This window comes from Salmo salar, chromosome 07, assembly GCF_965601325.2.
Source record: "Salmo salar chromosome 07, fSalSal1, whole genome shotgun sequence".
Classification (NCBI taxonomy): domain Eukaryota; kingdom Metazoa; phylum Chordata; class Actinopteri; order Salmoniformes; family Salmonidae; genus Salmo; species Salmo salar.
Window position 1 is genome coordinate 12,597,273 of NC_138297.1, and position 22,698 is coordinate 12,619,970.

The 22,698-nt window shown below is 45.0% G+C and overlaps 2 protein-coding genes across 3 annotated transcripts in view; both read right to left on the minus strand.

The window, feature by feature from the left end:
* LOC106591080 (putative C-type lectin domain family 20 member A) overlaps positions 1–17,852 on the minus strand; it is a 34,958-nt gene extending 17,106 nt beyond the window's left edge. Inside the window, exons 1-6 of one of the 2 annotated variants that reach the window (XM_082977351.1) lie at positions 17,724–17,852; positions 17,293–17,331; positions 16,871–16,939; positions 8,032–8,400; positions 7,474–7,830; positions 7,240–7,364 (exon numbers count right to left, since the gene is read on the minus strand). In XM_082977351.1, the coding sequence (XP_082833477.1) occupies positions 7,240–7,364; positions 7,474–7,830; positions 8,032–8,347 (798 nt within the window). In that variant the 5' untranslated portion in view covers positions 8,348–8,400; positions 16,871–16,939; positions 17,293–17,331; positions 17,724–17,852. The remainder of the gene's footprint in view (positions 1–7,239; positions 7,365–7,473; positions 7,831–8,031; positions 8,401–16,870; positions 16,940–17,292; positions 17,332–17,723) is intronic. The other variant, XM_082977350.1, reaches the window with a different exon arrangement.
* A 1,080-nt stretch (positions 17,853–18,932) lies between these two features.
* LOC106591081 (uncharacterized) lies at positions 18,933–22,687 on the minus strand. Its single transcript, XM_014182274.3, has 6 exons — positions 22,610–22,687; positions 22,376–22,513; positions 21,782–22,153; positions 21,228–21,584; positions 20,525–21,111; positions 18,933–19,713 (listed from the first exon to the last, which is right to left on the minus strand). Exons 2-6 carry the CDS (start codon positions 22,410–22,412, stop codon positions 19,552–19,554), a joined length of 1,515 nt encoding a protein of 504 aa, XP_014037749.3. The 5' UTR covers positions 22,413–22,513; positions 22,610–22,687; the 3' UTR covers positions 18,933–19,551.
* Between the last annotated feature and the right edge of the window lie 11 nt (positions 22,688–22,698).

Sequence of the window (22,698 nt, forward strand, 5' to 3'; positions counted from 1 at the left end):
CTCACACTAGACTACTGTCATAACCCCTCACACTAGACTAATGACATAACCCCTCACACTAGACTACTGACATAATCCCTCATACTAGACTAATGACATAACCCCTCACACTAGACTACTGACATAACCCCTCACACTAGACTACTGACATAAGTCCTCACACTAGACTAATGACATAACCCCTCACACTAGACTACTGACATAACCTCTCACACTAGACTACTGACATAACCCCTCACACTAGACTACAACATAACCCCTCACACTAGACTACTGACATAACCCCTCATACTAGACAACTGCATAACCCCTCACACTACACTAATGACATAAACCCTCACACTAGACTACTTCATAACCCCTAACACTAGACTACTGACCTAACACCTCACACTAGACTACTACATAACCCCTCACACTAGACTACTGACATAATGCTTCACACTAGACTACTACATAACCCCTCACACTAGTCCAATGACATAACCCCTCACACTAGACTAGTGTCATAACCCCTCACACTAGACTAATGACATAACCCCTCACACTAGACTACTGACATAATCCCTCACACTAGACTACTGACATAAACCCTCAAACTAAACTACTGACATAACCCCTCACACTAGACTACTGACATAACCCCTCACACTAGACTACTGACATAACCCCAAAAACTAGACTACTGACATAACCCCTCATCCTAGACTACTGACATAACCCCTCACACTAGACTTCTGACATAACCCCTCACACTAGACTATTGCATAACTCCTCACACTAGACTACTACATAACCCCTCACACTAGACTACTACATAACCCCTCACACTAGACTACTGACATAACCCCTCACACTAGACTACTGACATAACCCCTCACACTAGACTACAGACATAACCCCTCACACTAGACTACTGACATAACCCCTCATACTAGACTACTGCATAACCCCTCAAACTCCACTAAGGACATAAACCCTCACACTAGACTACTTCATAACCCCTCACACTAGACTATTGATCTAACACCTCACACTAGACTACTACATAACCCCTCACACTAGACTACTGACATAATGCTTCACACTAGACTACTACATAACCCCTCACACTAGACCAATGACATAACCCCTCACACTAGACTAATGACAAACCCCTCACACTAGACTACTGACATAATCCCTCATACTAGACTACTACATAACCCCTCACACTAGACTAATGACATAACCCCTCACACTAGACTACTGACATAACCCCTCACACTAGACTACTGACATAACCCCTCACACTAGACTACTGACATAACCCCTCACACTAGACTACTGACATAACTCCTCACACTAGACTACTGACATAACCCCTGACACTAGACTACTGACATAACCCCTCACACTAGACTACTGACCAAACCCCTCACCTAGACTACTGACATAACCCCTCACACTAGACTACAACATTACCCCTCACACTAGACTACTGACATAACCCCTCATACTAGACAACTGCATAACCCCTCACACTACACTAATGACATAAACCCTCACACGAGACTACTTCATAACCCCTAACACTAGACTACTGACCTAACACCTCACACTAGACCTCCACATAACCCCTCACACTAGACTACTGACATAATGTTTCACACTAGACTACTACATAACTCCTCACACTAGACCAATGACATAACCCCTCACACTAGACTACTGTCATAACCCCTCACACTAGACTAATGACATAACCCCTCACACTAGACTACTGACATAATCCCTCACACTAGACTACTACATAACCCCTCACACTAGACTACAGACATAACCCCTCACACTAGACTACTGACATAACCCCTCATACTAGACTACTGCATAACCCCTCAAACTACACTAATGACATAAACCCTCACACTAGACTACTTCATAACCCCTCACACTAGACTACTGACCTAACACCTCACACTAGACTACTACATAACCCCTCACACTAGACTACTGACATAATGCGTCACACTAGACTACTACATAACCCCTCACACTAGACCACTGACATAACCCCTCACACTAGACTAATGACATAACCCCTCTCACTAGACTACTGACATAATCCCTCACACTAGACTACTGACATAACCCCTCATACTAGACTACTGACATAACCCCTCACACTAGACTACTGACATAACCCCTCACACTAGACTACTGACATAACCCCTCATACTAAACTGCTGACATAACCCCTCACACTTGATTACTGACATAACCCCTCACACTAGACTACAGCATAACCCCTCACACTAGCCTACTACATAACCCCTCACATTGGTGCCACAAACGATAGAAGATGATGATGTGCCGGTTCAATGGAAAAAAGTTGCTGTTTTTGAATATTGATTAGAGATTGTCAAGGATGCACAGATATTCCAAAATGTGTGGAGTTTTTAGTTTAGATTATTTGTTTGCAATGGGTGATCTATGGGCTAAGAGAGGATCATCAGCTGTTTATTGATTGTGTGGTTTGAATAGCGTGAGAAGACAACATATTTGTCATGACTTCCGCCGAGGTTGGTCCCTCTCCTTGTTCGGGGGGCGTTCGGCGATTGACGTCACCGGCTTTCTAGCCACCTCCGATCCACTTTTCATTTTCCAGTGATTCTGTCTTTGTCTTACACACCTGGCTTCACTCAACCAATTTATTTTTTATTATTTAACCCTCTGTTCCCCATGTTGTGTTTGTCAGTGATTGTTTGTTGTAATCTGATGTCCTGCACCTGGCTACCTACACCAGCTACACACAGGACCCTTACAGAATCACCAACTGAAGAATGGAGTCAGCAGGAGCAGACGCCCTCCCTGTTGCAGTGGAAGAGCGCTTTCAGCAGCACGCGACCATGTTATAACATCTGGGCACTGCCATGGATCGCGTGCTGCAGAAAATGGATCGTTGGGAGAGAGGAGGAGGCTTTCCAGCACCTCCAACAGCTCCACTACAGCCGGTCCCACTGTCCACCCGTCCTTCACCCGGTCCCAGCGGGTTTCGACTCGCGCTCCCAAGGGAGTATGATGGGACGGCTGCCGGATGCCAGGTGTTTCTACTCCAGCTGGAGCTCTACCTGGCGACCGTCCACCTGGCTCCTTCGGGGCGTGAGAGCGTGTCCGCCCTCGTCTCCTGCCTCTGAGACAAAGCCCTGGAGTGGGCCAACATCGTATGGAGTGAGGGAGACGCGGCATTGGACCATTACGCAGAGTTCTCCCGCCGCTTTTGGGCAGTGTTCAACCTCCCGCCTGAGGGTTGAGCGGTAGGTGAATGTCTGTCCCACCTGAGGCAGGGGACGAGGAGTGCGCAGGATTTCACCTTGTACTTCCGGACCCTGGCCGCCAGCGCGGGATGGAACGACAGGGCCCTGATCGATCACTACTGGTGCAGTCTGCACGACGACGTCCGTCGTGAGTTGCCCTGCCAAGACACCACCCTCACATTGGACCAGCTGGTGGACCTGTCCATCCGCCTCTCATCTGTCATTGGTTGTTCTGACCTACCCCTCCTCTGTCATTGGGTTCTCTGCTCTCCCTCTCCTCTGTCATTGTGTTCTCTGCTCTCCATGTAGAACCCTTTCCACACAGGGTTCTACATGGAACCCAAAAGGGTTCTACCTGTGTTTAAAAGGGTTCTACGTGGAGCCATAAAGGGAAATTATTCAAAGGGTTGTCATATGGATACAGTCGAAGAACCCATTTGGAACCTTTTTTTCTGAATGTAGGATCCGCTCCCCAGTGTCCATGTAATTTCATTCATTATGTTCTGAAAGGCAAAACTGATCCTTGATCAGCACACCTAAAATGCTTGTGGTATTGTGTTGTAGTTACAGTATGTAGCTTGCTGGTCCCAGATCTGTTGTGCTGTCTGGCAACTCCTATGGTCGTTGTCATTTGTAGCTTGATAATAACCAAACTACACTGAACAAAAATATGAACATAAATATGAACAAATATATGAACGCAACACGTAAAGTTTTTGATCCCATGTTTCATGAGCTGAAATAAAAGATCCCAGAAATTCTTCATAAGCACAAAAAAGCTTATTTCGAATTTTTTTAAATTAATTTACAAACCTCATAGTGAGCATTTCTCCTTTGCCAAGATAAACCATCCACCTGACAGGTGTGGCATATCAAGAAGCTGACTAAACAGCATGATCATTACACAGGTCCACCTTGTGCTGGGGACAATAAAAGGCCACTCTAAAATGTGCAGTTTTGTCACACAACACAAGTTTTGAAGGAGCTTGCAATTGACATGCTCACGACAGGAAGGTCCACCAGTGATATTGCCAGATATTTCAATGTTAATTTCTCTACCATTAGCTGCCTCAACATCATTTTTGAGAATTAAGCAGTACGTCCAACTGGCCTCACAACCACAGACACCATGTATAGTGAAAATTCACCTTCCAACAGGACAACAACCTTAGGCAGACAGCCAAGACAACACAGGAGTGGCTTTAGGACAAGTCTCTGTATGTCCTTGAGTGGCCCAGCCAGATGGCAGACTTCAAACCGGTCGAACATCTCTGGAGAGACTTGAAATATTTGTGCAGCGACGCTTCCGTCCAACCTGACAGAGCTTTTAGAGGATCTGCAGAGAAGAATGGGAGAAACTCCCCAAATACAGGTGTGCCAAGCTTGTAGCATCATACCAAGAAGACTCAAGGCTGTAATCACTGCTAAGGGTGCTTCAACAAATTTCTGAGTAAAGGTTCTGAATGTAAATCTAATATTTCCATTTTAATTTGTAATACATTTGCAAAAAAACTGTTTTTGCTTTGTCATTATTTGGTATTGTGTGTAGATTGAGGAGGGGGAAAAAACGATTTAATCCATTTTAGTATAAGGCTGTAACTTAAATTTTTTTTGAAAAAGTTAAGGGGTCTGAATACTTTCCGAATGCACTGCAGACCATAATATAAAATATAATATAACCTTTCATCCAAAAGTGCTCAAGCATACGTTTTCCATATTGGCGGCCTCAGGGGAAACAAACCAACAATCCTGGTGTTGAAAGCACCATGCTCTACAAACTGAGCCACACAGCACCACAACACACATGAGACTTGGCAAGAGGCCACAAACAGATCTGAGACCAGGTTCATTACTGATGTCACATCATTGTGTGTTCCAGGAAATATCCTGGGTCTGGCTTGATGTGGTAAAGTTCCCCTCTGTCTAATTTGAGGAAGTGATGTAAAACGTAACTAAATCTCTGGTCAGCAGGACATGGTTCTAACTGGTACCAGTGTATCAGAGTCCTGAAGAGAGGAGTTGATTACACATTATGTCTAGATGTCTTTATCACTAAGGTAAAATGTGTCAAATAAACATTAAAATAATATTAAGTTGAAACTTGAAGAATCCCAACTCTAGACCTATACTGTCAATCTGCAACAAGTATTTATTTGATCATCAGAAAAGACATCTTCATTAACCAATAAAAAACATGCTGAGACTACGTTGGCTATGCAGTATGTAAACTATGGTCTAAATATATTTTCAATTAAAGAAAGTTACATTACAATTAGAAAAACACATTGATACTTACAGTGCTGTGAAAAAGTATCTGCCCCCTTTCTGATTTTCTCTATTTTTGCCAAATTTTTATAATTCAGTTTGGTTTTCATCAGACATAATGGGACCCATCTAGTCAAAAATGTTGTCTAAAGTTAACGAAAATGCACCTGGAAGCACATAGATGATCATCCAGACTCTTGGAAGAATGTTTTATGGACAGATGAGTCAAAAGTGAGTCAAAACTTTTTGGATGACATGGGTCCCATTATGCCTGGCGAAAACCAAACACTGCATTCCGCAGTAAAAACCCTATACCAACGGTCAAGCATGGTGGTGGCAGTGTGATGGTCTGAGGATGCTTTGCTGCCTCAGGACCTGGACGACTTGCCTTTATAAAAAGAACCATGAATTCTGCTCTGTATCAGATAATTCTACAGGGGAATGTCAGGCCATCTGTCTATGAGCTGATGCTGAATCGCAGGTGGGTCATGCAGCAAGACATTGATCCAAAACACACAATCAAGTCTACATGAAAATGATTAAAAAGCAACACATTTGAAGTTTTGTAATGACCTAGTTAAAATCCAGACCTAATAATCCCATTTGAGTTGTGGCAGGACTTGAAACGAGCAGTTCATGCTTAAAGACCCACAAATGTCCCTGAGTTTACTTTTTAACAAATGAACATTGGGTGTTAGATAACTTTGTTTGTGAAATCAATTAAATAAGTATGTAATTGTTGTTATTTGTTCACTCAGTTTCCATTCATCTAATATTCTGTTTTCTTTGAAGATCAGAAAACATTCAGCATAAAAAATATGTAAAAGTTGAGAAAATTAGGAAGGAGGCAAATACTTTTTCACAGCACTGTATATCAACATAACTACAGATAACTCATTTACAGACATGATGTGTGAAAAGTCTATCTTGAGAACACACCCTGTAATAAAACAACCAAGTCAAGAAAATTATCAATAAAACATATCATGATAAAACACTATTAATGTTTATAATTAAACAATTGACTTAATAAAATACATTTAATTAGGTTCAGAAAATACATCTCAGTACAGATTATTAATGTATATAGAAAGAGAAATGTTAGGTGAACATTTTACATAATTAGAGTTCTCTCTTTGTCATCATATTCTTCGTCTTCTTCTCCTCTTCTTTATTGGGAGACCCCTCTTCCTCCTTGTGGAAGACCTTCCCATCAAGCTGCTTTTTCCACGTCACTTTGGTGTCTGCAGGTAACCCCTGCTCCTTCAGCTGTGTTCCTTATCTGGAGAAACACACACATACAGAAACCCACAATATTTCACTCTAATAGTCATTCTAAAGATCTAGAACTACCATTCCTTCCTGCTATACTGAGACATTATTCACTTCAAACCTTTGACTCTATGAGGAGATGATGCTATTATTTGTCCTATTTCACACACGTTCAAGTTTGTTTTAATATACATGTGTAAATTGGAAATGTATTTTGGCATACCCACTCTCCTTGACACACCCTCAGAGAGTTTGGTCACTGCAGGAGAGAATGTCATCCACAACAGACTAGGACCCAGGCCAGAGAGGAGGTCATCCACAACAGACTAGGACCCAGACCAGAGAGGAGGTCTGTACAGTTGGTATCATTGCTAAGTTGGTTCTTCATGAAAAAGGTGAAACTCACCTTTTTTAAAATTGCGTCCTGAACAGCAGGATCACTGAGGTTCAGATGTTGATCCTTTGGCGTCATCTTCATTCTCACCACCTGTCTGTTCAGTTGGGGTATCTCAGGGGTCTCCACAGCTGGCTCTACAAGATAATAAAATCCCCCAATGACAGTAGTGAATCATGGGGCAACATTAGAGTTCTCCTGTCATCATTATATCAGGTAGATCAGGAGGAGAATTTTGTAATATACCATAGCAGATGAAAGGAAAGTTGGTGCCACAGGGATAATTTATCCATTCAGAATAATAATACTCATTAGGATTAGAAGACACCAGAGTGCAGTTGTATCCCTGATATATTGTAGGATATCTTGACCACCAGTTTCTGAATGAGGAGTCACTCTGGTCTGACCATATCCAGGAGTCTAGAAACAGACCGATCCACACAGGAAGTCCCCTCAGTGATATCTTCTTCTCTATCTCTGTATTCTCAGTCTGGTTCCTCACACTGAGCAGGTCTGTGTGATGCTGTCTGCAGTAACTCTGAGCATCTATCCAGGTCTTGTTCTCCTGAATTAAGACGTATGTTAGGTTGGTGCCTTGTTTTCCTGCAAAAGTCAAATGTAATAATCAATACAACGATCCAATGAAACATAATCTTGTGATCATCTATATAGTACATGTTCTCATTGATTTAATAACAGATCAATAACTGATTAACAACTTAAAGCTATCATGAGTCTATGTTTCAACTCAATGGCAGCCCTAGCAATTAGAACATGCTTCATCATTAGTATGTAAAAACTCACCATCATAACAGATGAAGTGATGCTGGTCATCACAGGAGGCGTTGTTCCACAGCCCAGCTGTACTCATGAAAGCACAGTTACCATTTTGGGGTGTCCCAGTGTCCCAGTTTCTGAACTCAGTCTCCCCCTCTCTGTAGAAACGTCTGTCTGCCAGAGACCAGTGCCATTTCATGGAGTCTCCCTTCTTCAGTCCGATCCAGTACCATCCATAAATACTGACACTGGTAATCAGCCTGTTCAGGTCCTCCATGTCATCTACTGTAGCCAGATCAGTGTAATGTGCTCTGCAGTAACTCTGGGCATCAGTCCAGTTCATATTGTTGGTAATGAAGTGATACTGATGAAGACATGAGGAAGGTGTGTAGAACCCTGTTAAAAGAATAATGATTAATGAGGGACATTCTCTCCATCAACTTCTCACCCCCAACCACACGATCTATGTATCTGTGCACATGTTATACACCCAGGTGTGCAAACACACAGACACAAACTACATCCCTAAACACACACACACACCTAAAGCCATGAAGACACACACACCCAGCGTACAAGACCACACCTGTCCTGTGTGGGTATTCAGTGGGCAAGGTGGGCATGGGCTAGCCCACAGCAAGACCAAAGAAAGTCCACACCTTCCCAACAAGGGCTAGCCCAGTCAAAGCTCACACCTTCCCAACAAGGGCTAGCCCAGTCAAAGCTCACACCTTCCCAACAAGGGCCAGCCCGGTCAAAGCTCACACCTTCCCAACAAGGACTAGCCCAGTCAAAGTTCAGCAGCAACATCTATGTGAATGACAGCAGCAACTATGGTTGTCTTTAAGGTGTAATGTAACACATTAGATAAATAAGGGTGTTTAAGCACTTGGTCCCTTTCAGATCATTTTTGTGAACTCAGTGTGGTTCGCACAATTTTGTGTACAGTGTGAACACTCCAAAGGAATTCAGAACCCTCAAGAGAGCCCGGACGCAAACCAAACTGATGTGGTCTGAGTTTGGTTTGCTGAAATTCCGCGTCCGGTTTCACTTTTTTAGGGAAATGTGAACACAAAGATCCCCAGGTTGGCTTGTCATTATTCCTGCACCACACGCTAGTCTACTGACATAACCCCTCACACTTGACTACTGACATAACCCCTCACACTGGACTACTACATAACCCCTCACACTAGACTACCAACATAACCCCTCACACTAGACTACTGACAAAACCCCTCACACTAGTCTACTGACATAACCCCTCACACTAGACTACTGACATAACCCCTCACACTAGACTACTACATAACCCCTCACACTAGACTACTGACATAACCCCTCATACTAGACTACTACATAACCCTCACACTAGACTACTGTCATAACCCCTCACACTAGACTCCTGACATAAGCCCTCACACTGGACTACTACATAACCCCTCACACTAGACTACCAACATAACCCCTCACACTAGACTACTGACAAAACCCCTCACACTAGTCTACTGACATAACCCCTCACACTAGACTACTGACATAACCCCTCATACTAGACTACTACATAACCCTCAAACTAGACTACTGTCATAACCCCTCACACTAGACTCCTGACATAAGCCCTCACACTAGACTACTGACATAACCCCTCACAAAAGACTACTACATAACCCCTCACACTAGACTATTGCAACACTGTTCCTCCTGACATGAAACCTCACACTAGACTACTACATAACCACTCACACTAGACTACTGACATAACCCCTCACACTAGACTACCACATAACCCCTCACACAAGACTACTGACATAACCCCTCACACTAGACTACTGAAACAACCACTCACACTAGACTCCTGACATAACATCTCACACTAGACTACTGACATAACCCCTCACACTAGACTACTGACATAACCCCTAACACTAGACTACTGCAACACTGTTTCCCTTGTCATAACCCCTCACACTAGACTCCTGACATAACCCCTCACACTAGACTCCTGACATAACCCCTCACACTAGACTACTGTCATAACCCCTCACACTAGACTACAGACATAACACCTCACACTAGACAACTGACATAACCCCTCACACTAGGCTACTGCAACACTGTTTCCCTTGTCATAACCCATCACACTAGACTACTGACATAACCCCTCACACTAGACTACTGACATAACCCCTGACACTAGACTACTGACATAACCCCTCACACAAGACTACTGACATAACCCCTCACACTAGACTACTGACATAACCCCTGACACTGGACTACTGACATAACCCCTCACACTAGACTACTACATAACCCCTCACACTAGACTACTACGTAACCCCTCACACTAGCCTACTACATAACTCCTCACACTATCCTACTACATATCCCCTCACATTGGTGCCACAAACAATAGAAGATTATGATGTGCAGGTTCACAGGGAAAAAGTTGCTGTTTTTGAATATTGATTAGAGATTGTCAAGGATGCACAGATATTCCAAAATGTGTGGAGTTTTTAGTTCAGATTATTTGTTTGCAATGTGTGATCTATGGGCTAAGAGAGGATCATCAGCTGTTTATTGATTGTTGGGTTTGAATAGCGTGAGATGACAACCTATTTGTCATGACTTCCGCCGATTTTGCCACTGCCGATCCACTTTTCATTTTCCATTTGTTCTGTCTTTGTCTTACACACCTGGTTTCAATCAACCAATTTCTTGTTTATTATTTAACCCTCTGTTCCCCATGTTGTGTTTGTTGGTGACTGTTTGTGTTAATTCGGTCCATCTTTGTGGGCTCGGTATGTTCCTTTGTATATTTGTCTTTTTGAGTAAAAGAACGTTGATTACTCATATCTGCTGTCCTGCACCTGGCTACCTACACCAGCTACACACAGGACCCTTACAGAATCACCGACCGAAGAATTAAGTCAGCAGGAGCGGAGCAGTGGAGGAGCACGATCAGCAGCACGCGACCATGTTACAATGTCTGGGCACTGCCATGGATCGCATGCTGCAGACGATGGATCGTTGGGAGAGAGGAGGAGACTTTCCAGCACCTCCACCAGCTCCACTACAGCCGGTCTCACTGTCCACCCCTCCTTCACCTGGTCCCAGCGGGACGGCTGCCGGATGCCAGGTGTTTCTACTCCAGCTGGAGCTGTACCTGGCGACCAAGCACCCGGCTCCTTCGGGGTGTGAGAGCGTGTCCGCCCTCGTCTCCTGCCTCTTAGGCAAAGCCCTGGAGTGGGCCATCGGGAGTTGGCCTGCCAAGACACCACCCTCACATTGGACCAGCTGGTGGACCTGTCCATGCGGCTGGACAACCTGCTGATTTCCCGCGGACGTCCGGACTAGGGCGTGTCAGTTCCATCCCCCAGCACCTCCGCTCCGACGCCCATGGAGCTGGGAGGTGCTGCACTTAGGGCGACCAGAGGAGGGGCCATTCCCTGCACCATCTGTGGCCGCAGAGGGCACACTGCTGGTCGGTGCTGGGGGGGTTCCTCAGGGAATCGAGGAAACAGGCAGGGCACTGTCGTGGCACCCCAGGTGAGGTGGCACCAGGCTCACCCAGAGCCCCTGTTGCTCACATGTATGTGTTTATTTCATTTCCTGAGTTTTCCCCGTATTCCCAGCATAAAGAGCTAGTAGATTCAGGCGCAGCTGGGAATTTAATTGACCAATCATTTGCCCAAAGTTTAGGCATTCCCCTTGTTCCTGTGGATATGACCTTCCCTGTGCATGCCCTAGATAGTCGACCATTAGGGTCAGGGCTGATTAGGGAGGCCACCGCTCCACTAGACATGGTTACACAGGATGGTCATAAGCAGAGAATCAGTCTCTTCCTTATTGCTGGGCTTACCCTGTTTGGCCTGTCATAACCCCACTCTTTCGTGGCAACAGAGGACTCTCAATGGGTGGTCATGAGAGTGCTCAGAGAGGTATGTGGGGATTTCCATCGGTGCGACTACGGTGGAAAGTCCAGACCAGGTCTCCACCGTGCGCATCCCCTCAGAATATGGCGATTTGGCTCTCGCCTTCTGTAAGAAGAGGCTGACTAAATTACCACCTCATCGACGGGGGGATTGTGTTATAAATCTCCAGGTAGATGCAGCACTTTCCAGGAGTCACGTGTATCCTCTGTCACAGGAGGAGACGGTGGCTATGGAAACATGCGTCTCCGAAACCCTGGGGCAGGGATACATTCGGCCCTCCACTACACCTGCCTCCTCGAGTTTCTTTTTTGTGAAGAAGAAGGATCGGGTCTGCGCCCATGTATTGACTATCAAGGTATCAATCAGATCACTCTGAGGTATAGCTACCCACTGCCTCTCATTGCCAGTTCGATCGAGTCAATGCACGGGGCGTGCTTCTTCACAAAATTGGATCTCAGGAGCGCTTACAACCTGGTGCGTATCCGGGAGGGGGACGAGTGGAAGACGGCATTTAGTACCACCTCGGGGGACTATGAGTACCTCGACATGCCGTACGGGTTGATGAATGCTCCATCAGTCTTCCAGGCCTTTGTTGACGAGATTTTCCAGGACCTGCACGGGCAGGGGGTAGTGGTGTATATCGACGACATTCTGATATACTCCGCTACACGCACCAAGCACGTGTCCTGGTGCGCAGGGTGCTTTGTCGACTGTTGGAGCATGACCTGTACGTCAAGGCTGAGAAATGTCTGTTCTTCCAACAGTCCGTCTCCTTCCTAGGGTACCGCATTTCCACGTCAGGGGTGGAGATGGAGAGTGACCGCATTTCAGCCGTGCATAATTGGCCGACTCCCTCCACGGTAAAGGAAGTGCAGTGGTTTGTAGGGTTTGCCAACTATTACCGGAGGTTTATCCGTGGTTTTGGTCAGGTAGCAGCTCCCATTACCTCACTGCTGAAGGGGGGACCAGTGCGGCTGCAGTGGTTTGGCTGAGGCGAACAGGGCTTTTGCTAACCTGAAGGCTCTGTTTACCTCGGCTCCCATGCTGGCTCATCCGGATCCCTCTTTGGCGTTCATAGTGGAGGTGGATGCGTCCAAGGCTGGGATAGGAGCCGTGCTCTCTCAGCGCTCGGGCACGACACCAAACATTGAGCGGCCGTTACGCACAGAGCCCACTCCCCCCCAGTGTCCAGCTGGGTGCCTGTACGTTCCGTCTGCTGTCCGCGACCGTTTGATCTATTGGGCCCATACGTCACCCTCCTCTGGTCATCCTGGCATCGGTCGGACAGTGCGTTGCCTTATTGGGAAGTACTGGTGGCCCACCTTGGCCAAGGACGTGAGGGTTTATGTTTCCTCCTGCTCGGTGTTTGCCCAGTGCAAGGCTCCCAGGCACCTGCCCAGAGGGAAATTACAACCCCTACCTGTTCCACAATGGCCATGGTCGCACCTGTCGGTGGACTTCCTGACGGATCTTTCTCCCTCACAGGGCAACACCACGATCCTGGTCGTTGTGTATCAGTTTTCTAAGTCCCGCCGTCTCCTCCCTTTGCCCGGTCTCCCTACGGCCCTTCAGACTGCGGAGGCCCAGTTCACACACGTCTTCCGGCACTACGGGGTGCCTGAGGACATAGTTTCTGATCGGGTTCCCTAGTTCACGTCCAGGGTCTGGAGAGCGTTCATGGAACGTCTGGGGGTCTCGGTCAGCCTCACCTCAGGTTTTCACCCCGAGAGTAACGGACAGGTGGAGAGAGTAAACCAGGATGTGGGTAGGTCTCTGCGGTCATATTGCCAGGACCGGCTGGCGGAGTGGGCGGCGTTCATGGCCTGGGCAGAGATGGTCCAAAACTCACTCCGCCACTCCTCCACTAACCTCTCTCCTTTCCAGTGCGTAATGGGGTATCAGCCAATCCTGGCACCTTGGCATTAGAGCCAGATCGAAGAACCTGCGGTGGACGAATGGTTTAAGCGCTCGGAGGAGACCTGGGACGCCGCCCATGTGCACCTACAATGGGCCGTGAGGCGGCAAAAAGCGAGCGCCGACCGCCACCGCAGCGAGGCTCCGGTGGTCTGGCTCTCGACCCGAAACCTGCCCCTCCGCCTACCCTGCCGGAAGCTGGGTCCGCGGTTTGTGGGGCCATTTAAAGACCTGAGGAGACTGAACATGGTATTGTCATGACGTTGGCCTCTTTGGGTACAGGAAGGACAGTTGACCCCCTCCCCTTTGTACCATTCCCCAACCTACCTTCCCCCCAACCCAGGCCCTGTGTGAAAGGGTTGTAAAAACCCTAAGAGGAGAATCTCCTACCACATGTTTCATAGAGAGACAAAGGAAATTCTTCCAACTCATAGAATTGGAGAACCGAGCGACATTTGTGTTCTGGAGAAGGTATGGAAGATTGGTGAAGAATCCAGCTACGAATTGGTCCGCTTGGTACAATTTTGTGATACTCTGAAGAGACAATATAGCCATATTAACCATAAAACTGTTTATATAATGGCCTCAGCTTGAGACTTGCATCATAATGGTTGTATAGAATGTATTAATAAGGATAAAGCTTTTGTAATACATTGAGATGCTATGTACTGATGTAATGTGATAGAATTGTATTTCTGTAACCAAGTCTAACTCAGTCATAGGCACGCCTCCAGGGACACATACAGGACCAGGCATCATTTGACAAGCCTGTTCAAGGGTCACTATAAAACCCACCCTGATTTACATTTCTTTAGACCAGGCCTCCACTCCATGGCCAATAGGTTTTACCATCCAATTCCTCTACTGAAAGTGAACTATACCACGTGGTTAACTTTTACTATTGATACCGACAGAATAAGAACAAGTCTTTGATATTAATTATTAGTCTGCAGCTAAGTAAATTATATCATCGAACGCGAAGACCAACGAAACATCCATTCTATGACGACATTAATGAATTTCGCTTTGAAAGGTCCATTCTAACCGAGAGAGAGAGAGAGAGAGAGACAAAACTCTCCACCGAACGACGCTCCAACAAAGAACGACGACACATGAGCGTAAATATATATTGATTGCAATTGTTCCCGAATGAGCGAGCCTTCAATTGTCAATTGTTAATATTAATGAACTCTGTGTACCTTCTCAGCTGACCGTTTATGACCCATTGTCTAACAGACCAGCCATGCCTGTTAGCCATTAGCGCGCATTACTATACCAATCCTTTGTGACGATAATTACTGATTGTATGTTTTCTGTTAATTACTTAGTGTAGTAAATAAATGATTTTAAGACAATTGATGTATGGATGATTTTAGTAAAGACTGGGTTCGTGCAGATACAACAATTTACAACGTTTGGAATGAGACTGGACTCGAGGTAAAATACACCATTTAAACCAGAAGATAATTGGCCTATATTATAGTATAGGAAAGTAACGTTAGGAAAATTATAACTTTGTAACCTGAATATTCTCCTTGGTGCCCCGATCTCCTAGTTAATTACAATTAAACGATTAATCAGTTTAATCGCGTGATAATAATTACAGGGAGTTAATTGATAAACATGTCTTCAGTTTAATGGTAACCCAAAGACACGACAGTATGCTACAGGTTACAGCTTCCCCCAGATTATTGTATTAATCCCCCGTTCCATGTGTCTCTCATCAGGCCGGTGGTGGCTGGTCCACTCCATGAAGCTGAGGTGCGGGAGGTTCCTCCGCCCCCTCTGGACATCGAGGAGGCCCCGGCGTATGCTGTTCAAGCCATCCTGGACTCGAGGTGTCGGGAGAGGGGCCTTCAGTACCTCGTGGAGCGGGATGGGTACGGTCCGGAGGAGAGATGCTGGATGCCGGTGGAGGGCGTCCTGGACCCTTCGTTGCTACGGGATTTCCATCGTCTCCATCCGGATGACCCTGCGCTTCGTCCTCCGGGTCGTCCCCGAGGTCGGTGTCGGCGCGCTGCTGGAGCCGCGCGTCAAGGGGGGGTACTGTCACAACTTCCGCCGAGGACGGTCCCTCTCCTTGTTCGGGTGGCGTTCGGCGTTCGACGTCACCGGCTTTCCAGCCACCGCCGATCCACTTTTCATTTTCCATTCGTTCTGTCTTTGTCTTTGTCTTACACACCTGGCTTCACCCAACCAATTAATTGTTTATTATTTTAACCCTCTGTTCCCCATGTTGTGTTTGTTGGTGATTGTTTGTTGTATTTCGGTCCGTCTTTGTGGGGTCGGTTTGTTCCTTTGTATATTTGTCTGCTATCCTGCGCCTGACACTCTACACCAGCTACACACAGGACCCTCACACTATTTGGTGACATCACACCATAGGGTACAACATCTCTTCCAGCTCTTAATGGGACAAGCTCTTAAAAGGACAGTACACTAGCTTGGGTGTACAATTTTCAAATAAACCCTTATTTATTCTGCAGTTATTTTCCAGTTATTCTATTGCTATGTATACTGTTAGCAATGAAATGTACAGTACATGTTAATATTATCTTCTGATTACAATTATTATGTCTGTATCTACTATCTTCCAAAATGTAAGTCTGTTTATCTAGCTGTCTGATGACACATTCTGATTGAATGGTTGTCCTGCATTTTGTAAAAACGCAGGGTGCATTGAGTGAATGTTAGAAAAAGATCTTGATTCCTTTCTAAACATAGAAGTGTGAGTGCAAAGAGGACTCGGTCCACAAAATAGGTGAAGTGAACTAGCAAATGAGTTGAGTCCTCATTCAAATCCAGGGGCAGAGTGAATACAAAGAGAACTGAGTTATGTTGCTCTCTTTTACACCAGTTCACTTTAAACAGGACTGAGATCAGCCATTTTAAACAGGACCATATTTGTTTTATCTTTACTTAACTACGCAAGCCAGTTAAGAACAATTTCATTTTTACAATGATGGCCTAGGAACAGTGGGTTAACTACCAGGGGCAGAACGACAGATTTTTACCTTGTCAGCTCGGGGATTCAGTCCGCCAACCTTTTGGCTCCTGGCCCAACGCTCTAACCACTAGGCTACCTGCCACCCACAAATATGTGAAAACACCGAACAGAAATTAGGGCTCATAAATATTGCAATTTACTCATTACTTTAGCAATACTTCATTTAACTTGTGCTAAATAAATGATATATAAATAAATACCTGTACATAAGAGATATAACTGATAAATTGCCATAAGGTGGTATTCGAGATAATTTTGGTGACCAAATGGCCCAATACGGACAGCCGATCCAAGAAGTCAGTTTATTACAGGAACAGTGAAGGCTGTCCTCATCAGATATGAGCTGCCAGCACTGGGACAATGTCTTGGGGATAATATGGAGCCAATTAGCAAGGACGTATTGCTGAGACACACACACAGTAAACTGACCTGTGATTAGCAGGGTGAGATACCACAACGTTTCCATCACTGTGAAATTTAAAGGATATATGATTAAAATGAATGCACTTCAAGGTTGCAACACTTTACCAATGCAAACTGTCTTTCTCCTTCTTTACTGATATGACGTGACAGGACAGGTGAAGATAAGGCTCCCCACATAGAGGGTTATCACCTGTTCAGAGACAGGAACAATCAGTGATTGTTAGGTTAGGTTTCTAAAGTATTGGAAGTGGGTAGTGGTGAAAAACCTCAACATAACGTTTCCAGAGGGTTAGAACACATGGTTGATTATTCTACACTGGAATCTTCAAAACTGGGAATAAAAAAACTCTTATAAATATAATAAACATTTCTCTACATAAAAATACGTATGAAATATGTATGAAATATGAAATATCTACAATCCAAAATGGCCTCACCTGTTGTTTGAAGAAAACTCTCTTACTCTCGCTCTCTCTCTCTCTCTCTCTCTCTGTCTCTCTCTGTCTGTCTCTCTATCTCTCTCTCTCTATCTAACTCTCTCCCCTTTCTGTCTTTCTGTCTCTCCTACTGTGTGTCTGTCATCCCATGTTTGTCCCTATTTAAACCTTATACTGCTCCTCATTTGCTTGAATTTGTTATTCATCTCAAAACAAATAAAACTTTGACCTGACATTCATCCCACTGGATAAGGGATTGGACAGAGCCAGAGAAGGAAACAGTTAGAGAGGCTAAACAGAACATGTTCATATGATGGTTCTGTTGATCCAAAGGAGATAACACACTCCCCTAGACAGACATATTGCCCAGAAATTGACTCATTGTACCAAAAAGGACCCAACTCCTAAAAATCAAAGGGTTGTGTAATTTCTAGAATTGTTCAGGTCAGTGAGTGAGGCCTGAATTGAGAGTAATACAAGGTATCAATAGAGTTCCACAAGGACGATGGCCCAAGTTGACGCCAATGCTTCCCACAGTTGTGTCAAGTTGGCTGGTAGTGGATCTCTACTCCAAACAGCTCGTTCCATCTCATCCCTCATTATCAGTTGGATTGATATCTGCTGACTGGTGAATGACTGGTAACTGTCATGGAGAGAGCAGGTGGTCCTGATGTTTTGTCCTCTCAGTGTCTAGATAAAAACCTCCAGCATTGGGTTTTCTGACCTCCCTCTCCTCTGTCGTTGGGTTACCTGACTCCCCTCTCCTCTGTCATTGGGTTCTCTGCTCTCCCTCTCCTCTGTCATTGGGTTCTCTGCTCTCCCTCTCCTCTGTCATTGGGTTCTCTGACCTCGCTCTCCTCTGTCATTGGGTTCTCTGACTTCCATCTCCTCTGTCATTGGGTTCTCTGACTTCCATCTCCTCTGTCATTGGGTTCTCTGACCTCCCTCTCCTCTGTCATTAGGTTCTCTGCCCTCCTTCTCCTCTGTCATTGGGTTCTCTAACCTCACTCTCCTCTGTCATTGGGTGTTCTGCCATCTCTCTCTCCTCTGTCATTGACAGTAAATTAATTCAAAACTTCAGTCTTTTTCAAATGCAAACCATTGGTCAGCAGGTCATGGTTACAGTTGACACCTGTTTGGTGGTTGTGATGGGTCTTAATGACTAACATATAAATGAAATATGAACCATATATAACAAACACACCATACAACATTTTAAACCTTTATTTGGTCATAATAAATGTCTGTTTTAATTAATATAAAAACTTGTTGATAAATGAGAGATTATTTCTTGAAATCTAAATTAACATCCAATACAGAAATACAGAGCTGTTGAAATGGTTATCTGACATGAGATCTGTGCTTGCAACTGGGACTTTCACTTGATGGCATTCATGTCAATGCACATAAATTCCAGTGAGCAGATCTCAAGTCTGAATAGTGTCTATAATGACTGAGGATAAAGAGCATCTCTCACTATCACACATCATGTTATTTATTAACGTTCCAAATGAACCATCAAGTCTACAGTTGAAGAAAAACTAGGTTCTAATATATAAACTAACAAAAGAAATTCAAACACTGAACAATTTTAAAGATTTGTAACTTAAGATCACATCCTATGATAAAACAATACTAATACACAATTAAACTAAATTCAGAAATGATAAAACAATAATAATAAATGATTAAACAATATTAATGAATGATTTAACAATATTAATAAATGATAAAACAATAGTATATATGAAAAAACAATATACATCTGGACCAGTACAGATTATTAATGTAAATAAAAAGATACATGCAAGGAGAACATTTAACATAATTAGAGTTCTCTCTTTGTCATCATTCTCTTCATCTTCTTCTCCTCCTCTTCTTTATTGGGAGACCCATCTTCCTCCTTGTGGAAGACCTTCCCATCAGGCTGCTTTTTCCACATCACTTTGGTGTCTGCAGGTAACCCCTGATCCTTTAGCTTGTTCCTTATCTGGAGAAACACACATATACAGAAACCCACAATATTTCACTCTGTAATAGTCATTCTGAAGATCTACAACTACCATTTCTTCCTGCTATACTGAGACATTCTTCACTTCAACCCTTTGACTCTATGAGGAGATGAGGCTTATATTTGTCCTGTTTCTGTATGGACAGACGCTGGAGTCGAGAAGCAGGTACCGGGAGTCAACATTTAATTAGGAACAAACATGGAACAAGACAGGAACAGCGTCAGCACACTGGTATACAAAGACAGACGACAATCAATGCTGAGAGCAGGGGAACAGAGCAGGGGAACAGACAGATATAGGGGAGATGACAGATGTGATTGAGTCCAGGTGAGTCCAATAATCACTGATTGCTCGTGATGGGGGAAGGCAGGTGTGCGGAATGATGGTGGCAGGAGTGCGTAATGTTGGGGATACTAGCGCCCTCGAGCACCAGGGGGAAAGAGCAGGAGCAGTTGTAACAATTTAACACATGGACAAATGTGTTTTTCAATATCCCACTCTCCCTGAGACACCTTCTGAGAGTGGGGTCACAGCCAGGAGAAAAAGTAATCCACAACGGACTAGAACCCAGACCAGAGAGGTCATCCACAACAGACTAGAACCCAGATCAGAGAGGAGGTCAGCCACAACAGACTAGAACCCAGATCAGAGAGGAGGTCAGCCACAACAGACTAGAACCAAGACCAGAGAGGAGGTCATCCACAAAATACATTTATCCAGACCAGAAAAGAGGTCTGTACAGTTTGTATCATTAATGAGTTGGTTCTTCATGAACAGGGGGAAACTGACCTCTTTTAAGATGGCGTCCTGAACAGCAAGATCTCTGATGTTCAGATATTGATCCTTTGGTGTCATCTTCACTCTCACCACCTGTCTCTTCAGTTGAGGTTTCTCAGGGGTCGGGGAGGCAGTCTGGTGTATAATCGGGGGGGGTAGTCGTGGTCGTGGGCAGGGGGGTAGTCGTGGTTGTGGGCAGGGGGTAGTCGTGGTTTTGGGCAGGGGGGTAGTCGTGGTCATGGGCAGGGGGGTAGTTGTGGTTGTGGGCAGGGGGGTAGTCGTGGTTGTGGGCAGGGGGGTAGTTGTGGTTGTGGGCAGGGGGGTAGTTGTGGTTGTGGGCAGGGGGGTAGTCGTGGTTGTGGGCAGGGGGGTAGTTGTGGGCAGGGGGGTAGTCGTGGTCGTGGGCAGGGGGGTAGTCGTGGTGGTGGGCAGGGGGGTAGTCGTGGTTGTGGGCAGGGGGGTAGTCGTGGTCATGGGCAGGGGGGTAGTCGTGGTCATGGGCAGGGGGGTAGTCGTGGTTGTGGGCAGGGGGGTAGTTGTGGGCAGGGGGGTAGTCGTTGTTGTGGGTGTGGGCAGGGGGGCAGTTGTGGTCTCCACAGCTATGCCAAGAAGATAATAAAATCCCACAATGACAGTAGTGAATCATGGAGGCAACATTAGAGTTCTCCTGTCATCATTATATCAGGTTGATTAGATGGAGAATTCGGTAACTTACCATAGCAGATGAAAGGAAAGGTGTTCTCACAGGGATAATTTCTCAATTTAGCATGGTAAGGAGAAGAAGGATTAGAATGCACCATAGTGCAGTTGTATCTCTGTTCTGTTGAAAGCCATCCTGGCCACCAGTTTCTGAATGTGGAGTCACTCTGGTCTGACCATATCCAGGAGTCTAGAAACAGACCGATCCACACAGGAAGTCCCCTCAGTGATATCTTCTGATCTATCTCTGTGTTCTCAGTCTGGTTCCTCACACTGACCAGGTCTGTGTGATGCTGTCTGCAGTAACTCTGAGCATCTATCCAGGTCTTGTTTTCCTGAATTAAGACGTATGTTAGGTTGGTGTCTTGTTTTCCTGCAAAAGTCAAATTTAATAATCAATACAAATATCCAGTGAAATATCATCTACTGATCATCTATAGTACATGTTGTCATTGATTTGATAACAGATCAATAACTGAATGTCAACTTACCTCTAACATTAGTCTGTTTCAACTCAATGGCAGCCCCAGCACTTAGAACAGGCTTCATCATTAGTATGTAAACACTCACCATCATAACAGATGAAGTGATGCTGGTCATCACAGGAGGTGTTGTTCCACAGCCCAGCTGTACTCATAAAAGCACAGTTGCAATTTTGGGGTGTCCCAGTGTCCCAGTTTCTGAACTCAGTCTCCCCCTCTCTGTAGAAACGTCTGTCTGACAGGGACCAGTGCCACTTCATTGAGTCTCCCTTCTTCAGTCCGATCCAGTACCATAATTTATAATCATTGACACTGGTAATCAGCCTGTTCAGGTCCTCCATGTCATCTACTGTAGCCAGATCAGTGTAGTGTTCTCTGCAGTAACTCTGGGCATCAGTCCAGGTCATAGAGTTGGTAATGGAGTGATACTGATGAAGACATGAGGAAGGTGTGTAGAAACCTGTGAAGAGAATAATGATTCATGACAGACATTTTATACAGCAACTGTTCACCCCCAACCACACTCATCTATGCACCTTTGTACTTTGTTCACCAAATTGTGCAACCAAACACATACGTACACACACACACACACACACACACACACACACACACACACACACACACACACACACACACACACACACACACACACACACACACACACACATCTTGAACTGACCTGAGATTAGGAGGGTGAGGTACAAAGAAGCTTCCATCAGTGTGAAATTCAAAGGAAATATGATTAAAGTATTGAACAGAGACTCCTACACTCAGTTTAGAGTTGTGTTCCAAGAGGTTTGAAAATGTACCATTACATCTGAAATGTAACCAGAATGATTGGAAAAGAAACTGGGTTACATACATTTCTCTACATTAATGCTAAAATTATTATACATTTTATAAATGGCCTCACCTGTTGTTTGTAGGAAACTCTGTCTCGCTCCATCTATCTTGCTCTCTCCAGCTCTCTCTCCTTCTGTGTGTCTGTCCCCCCCTGCTTGG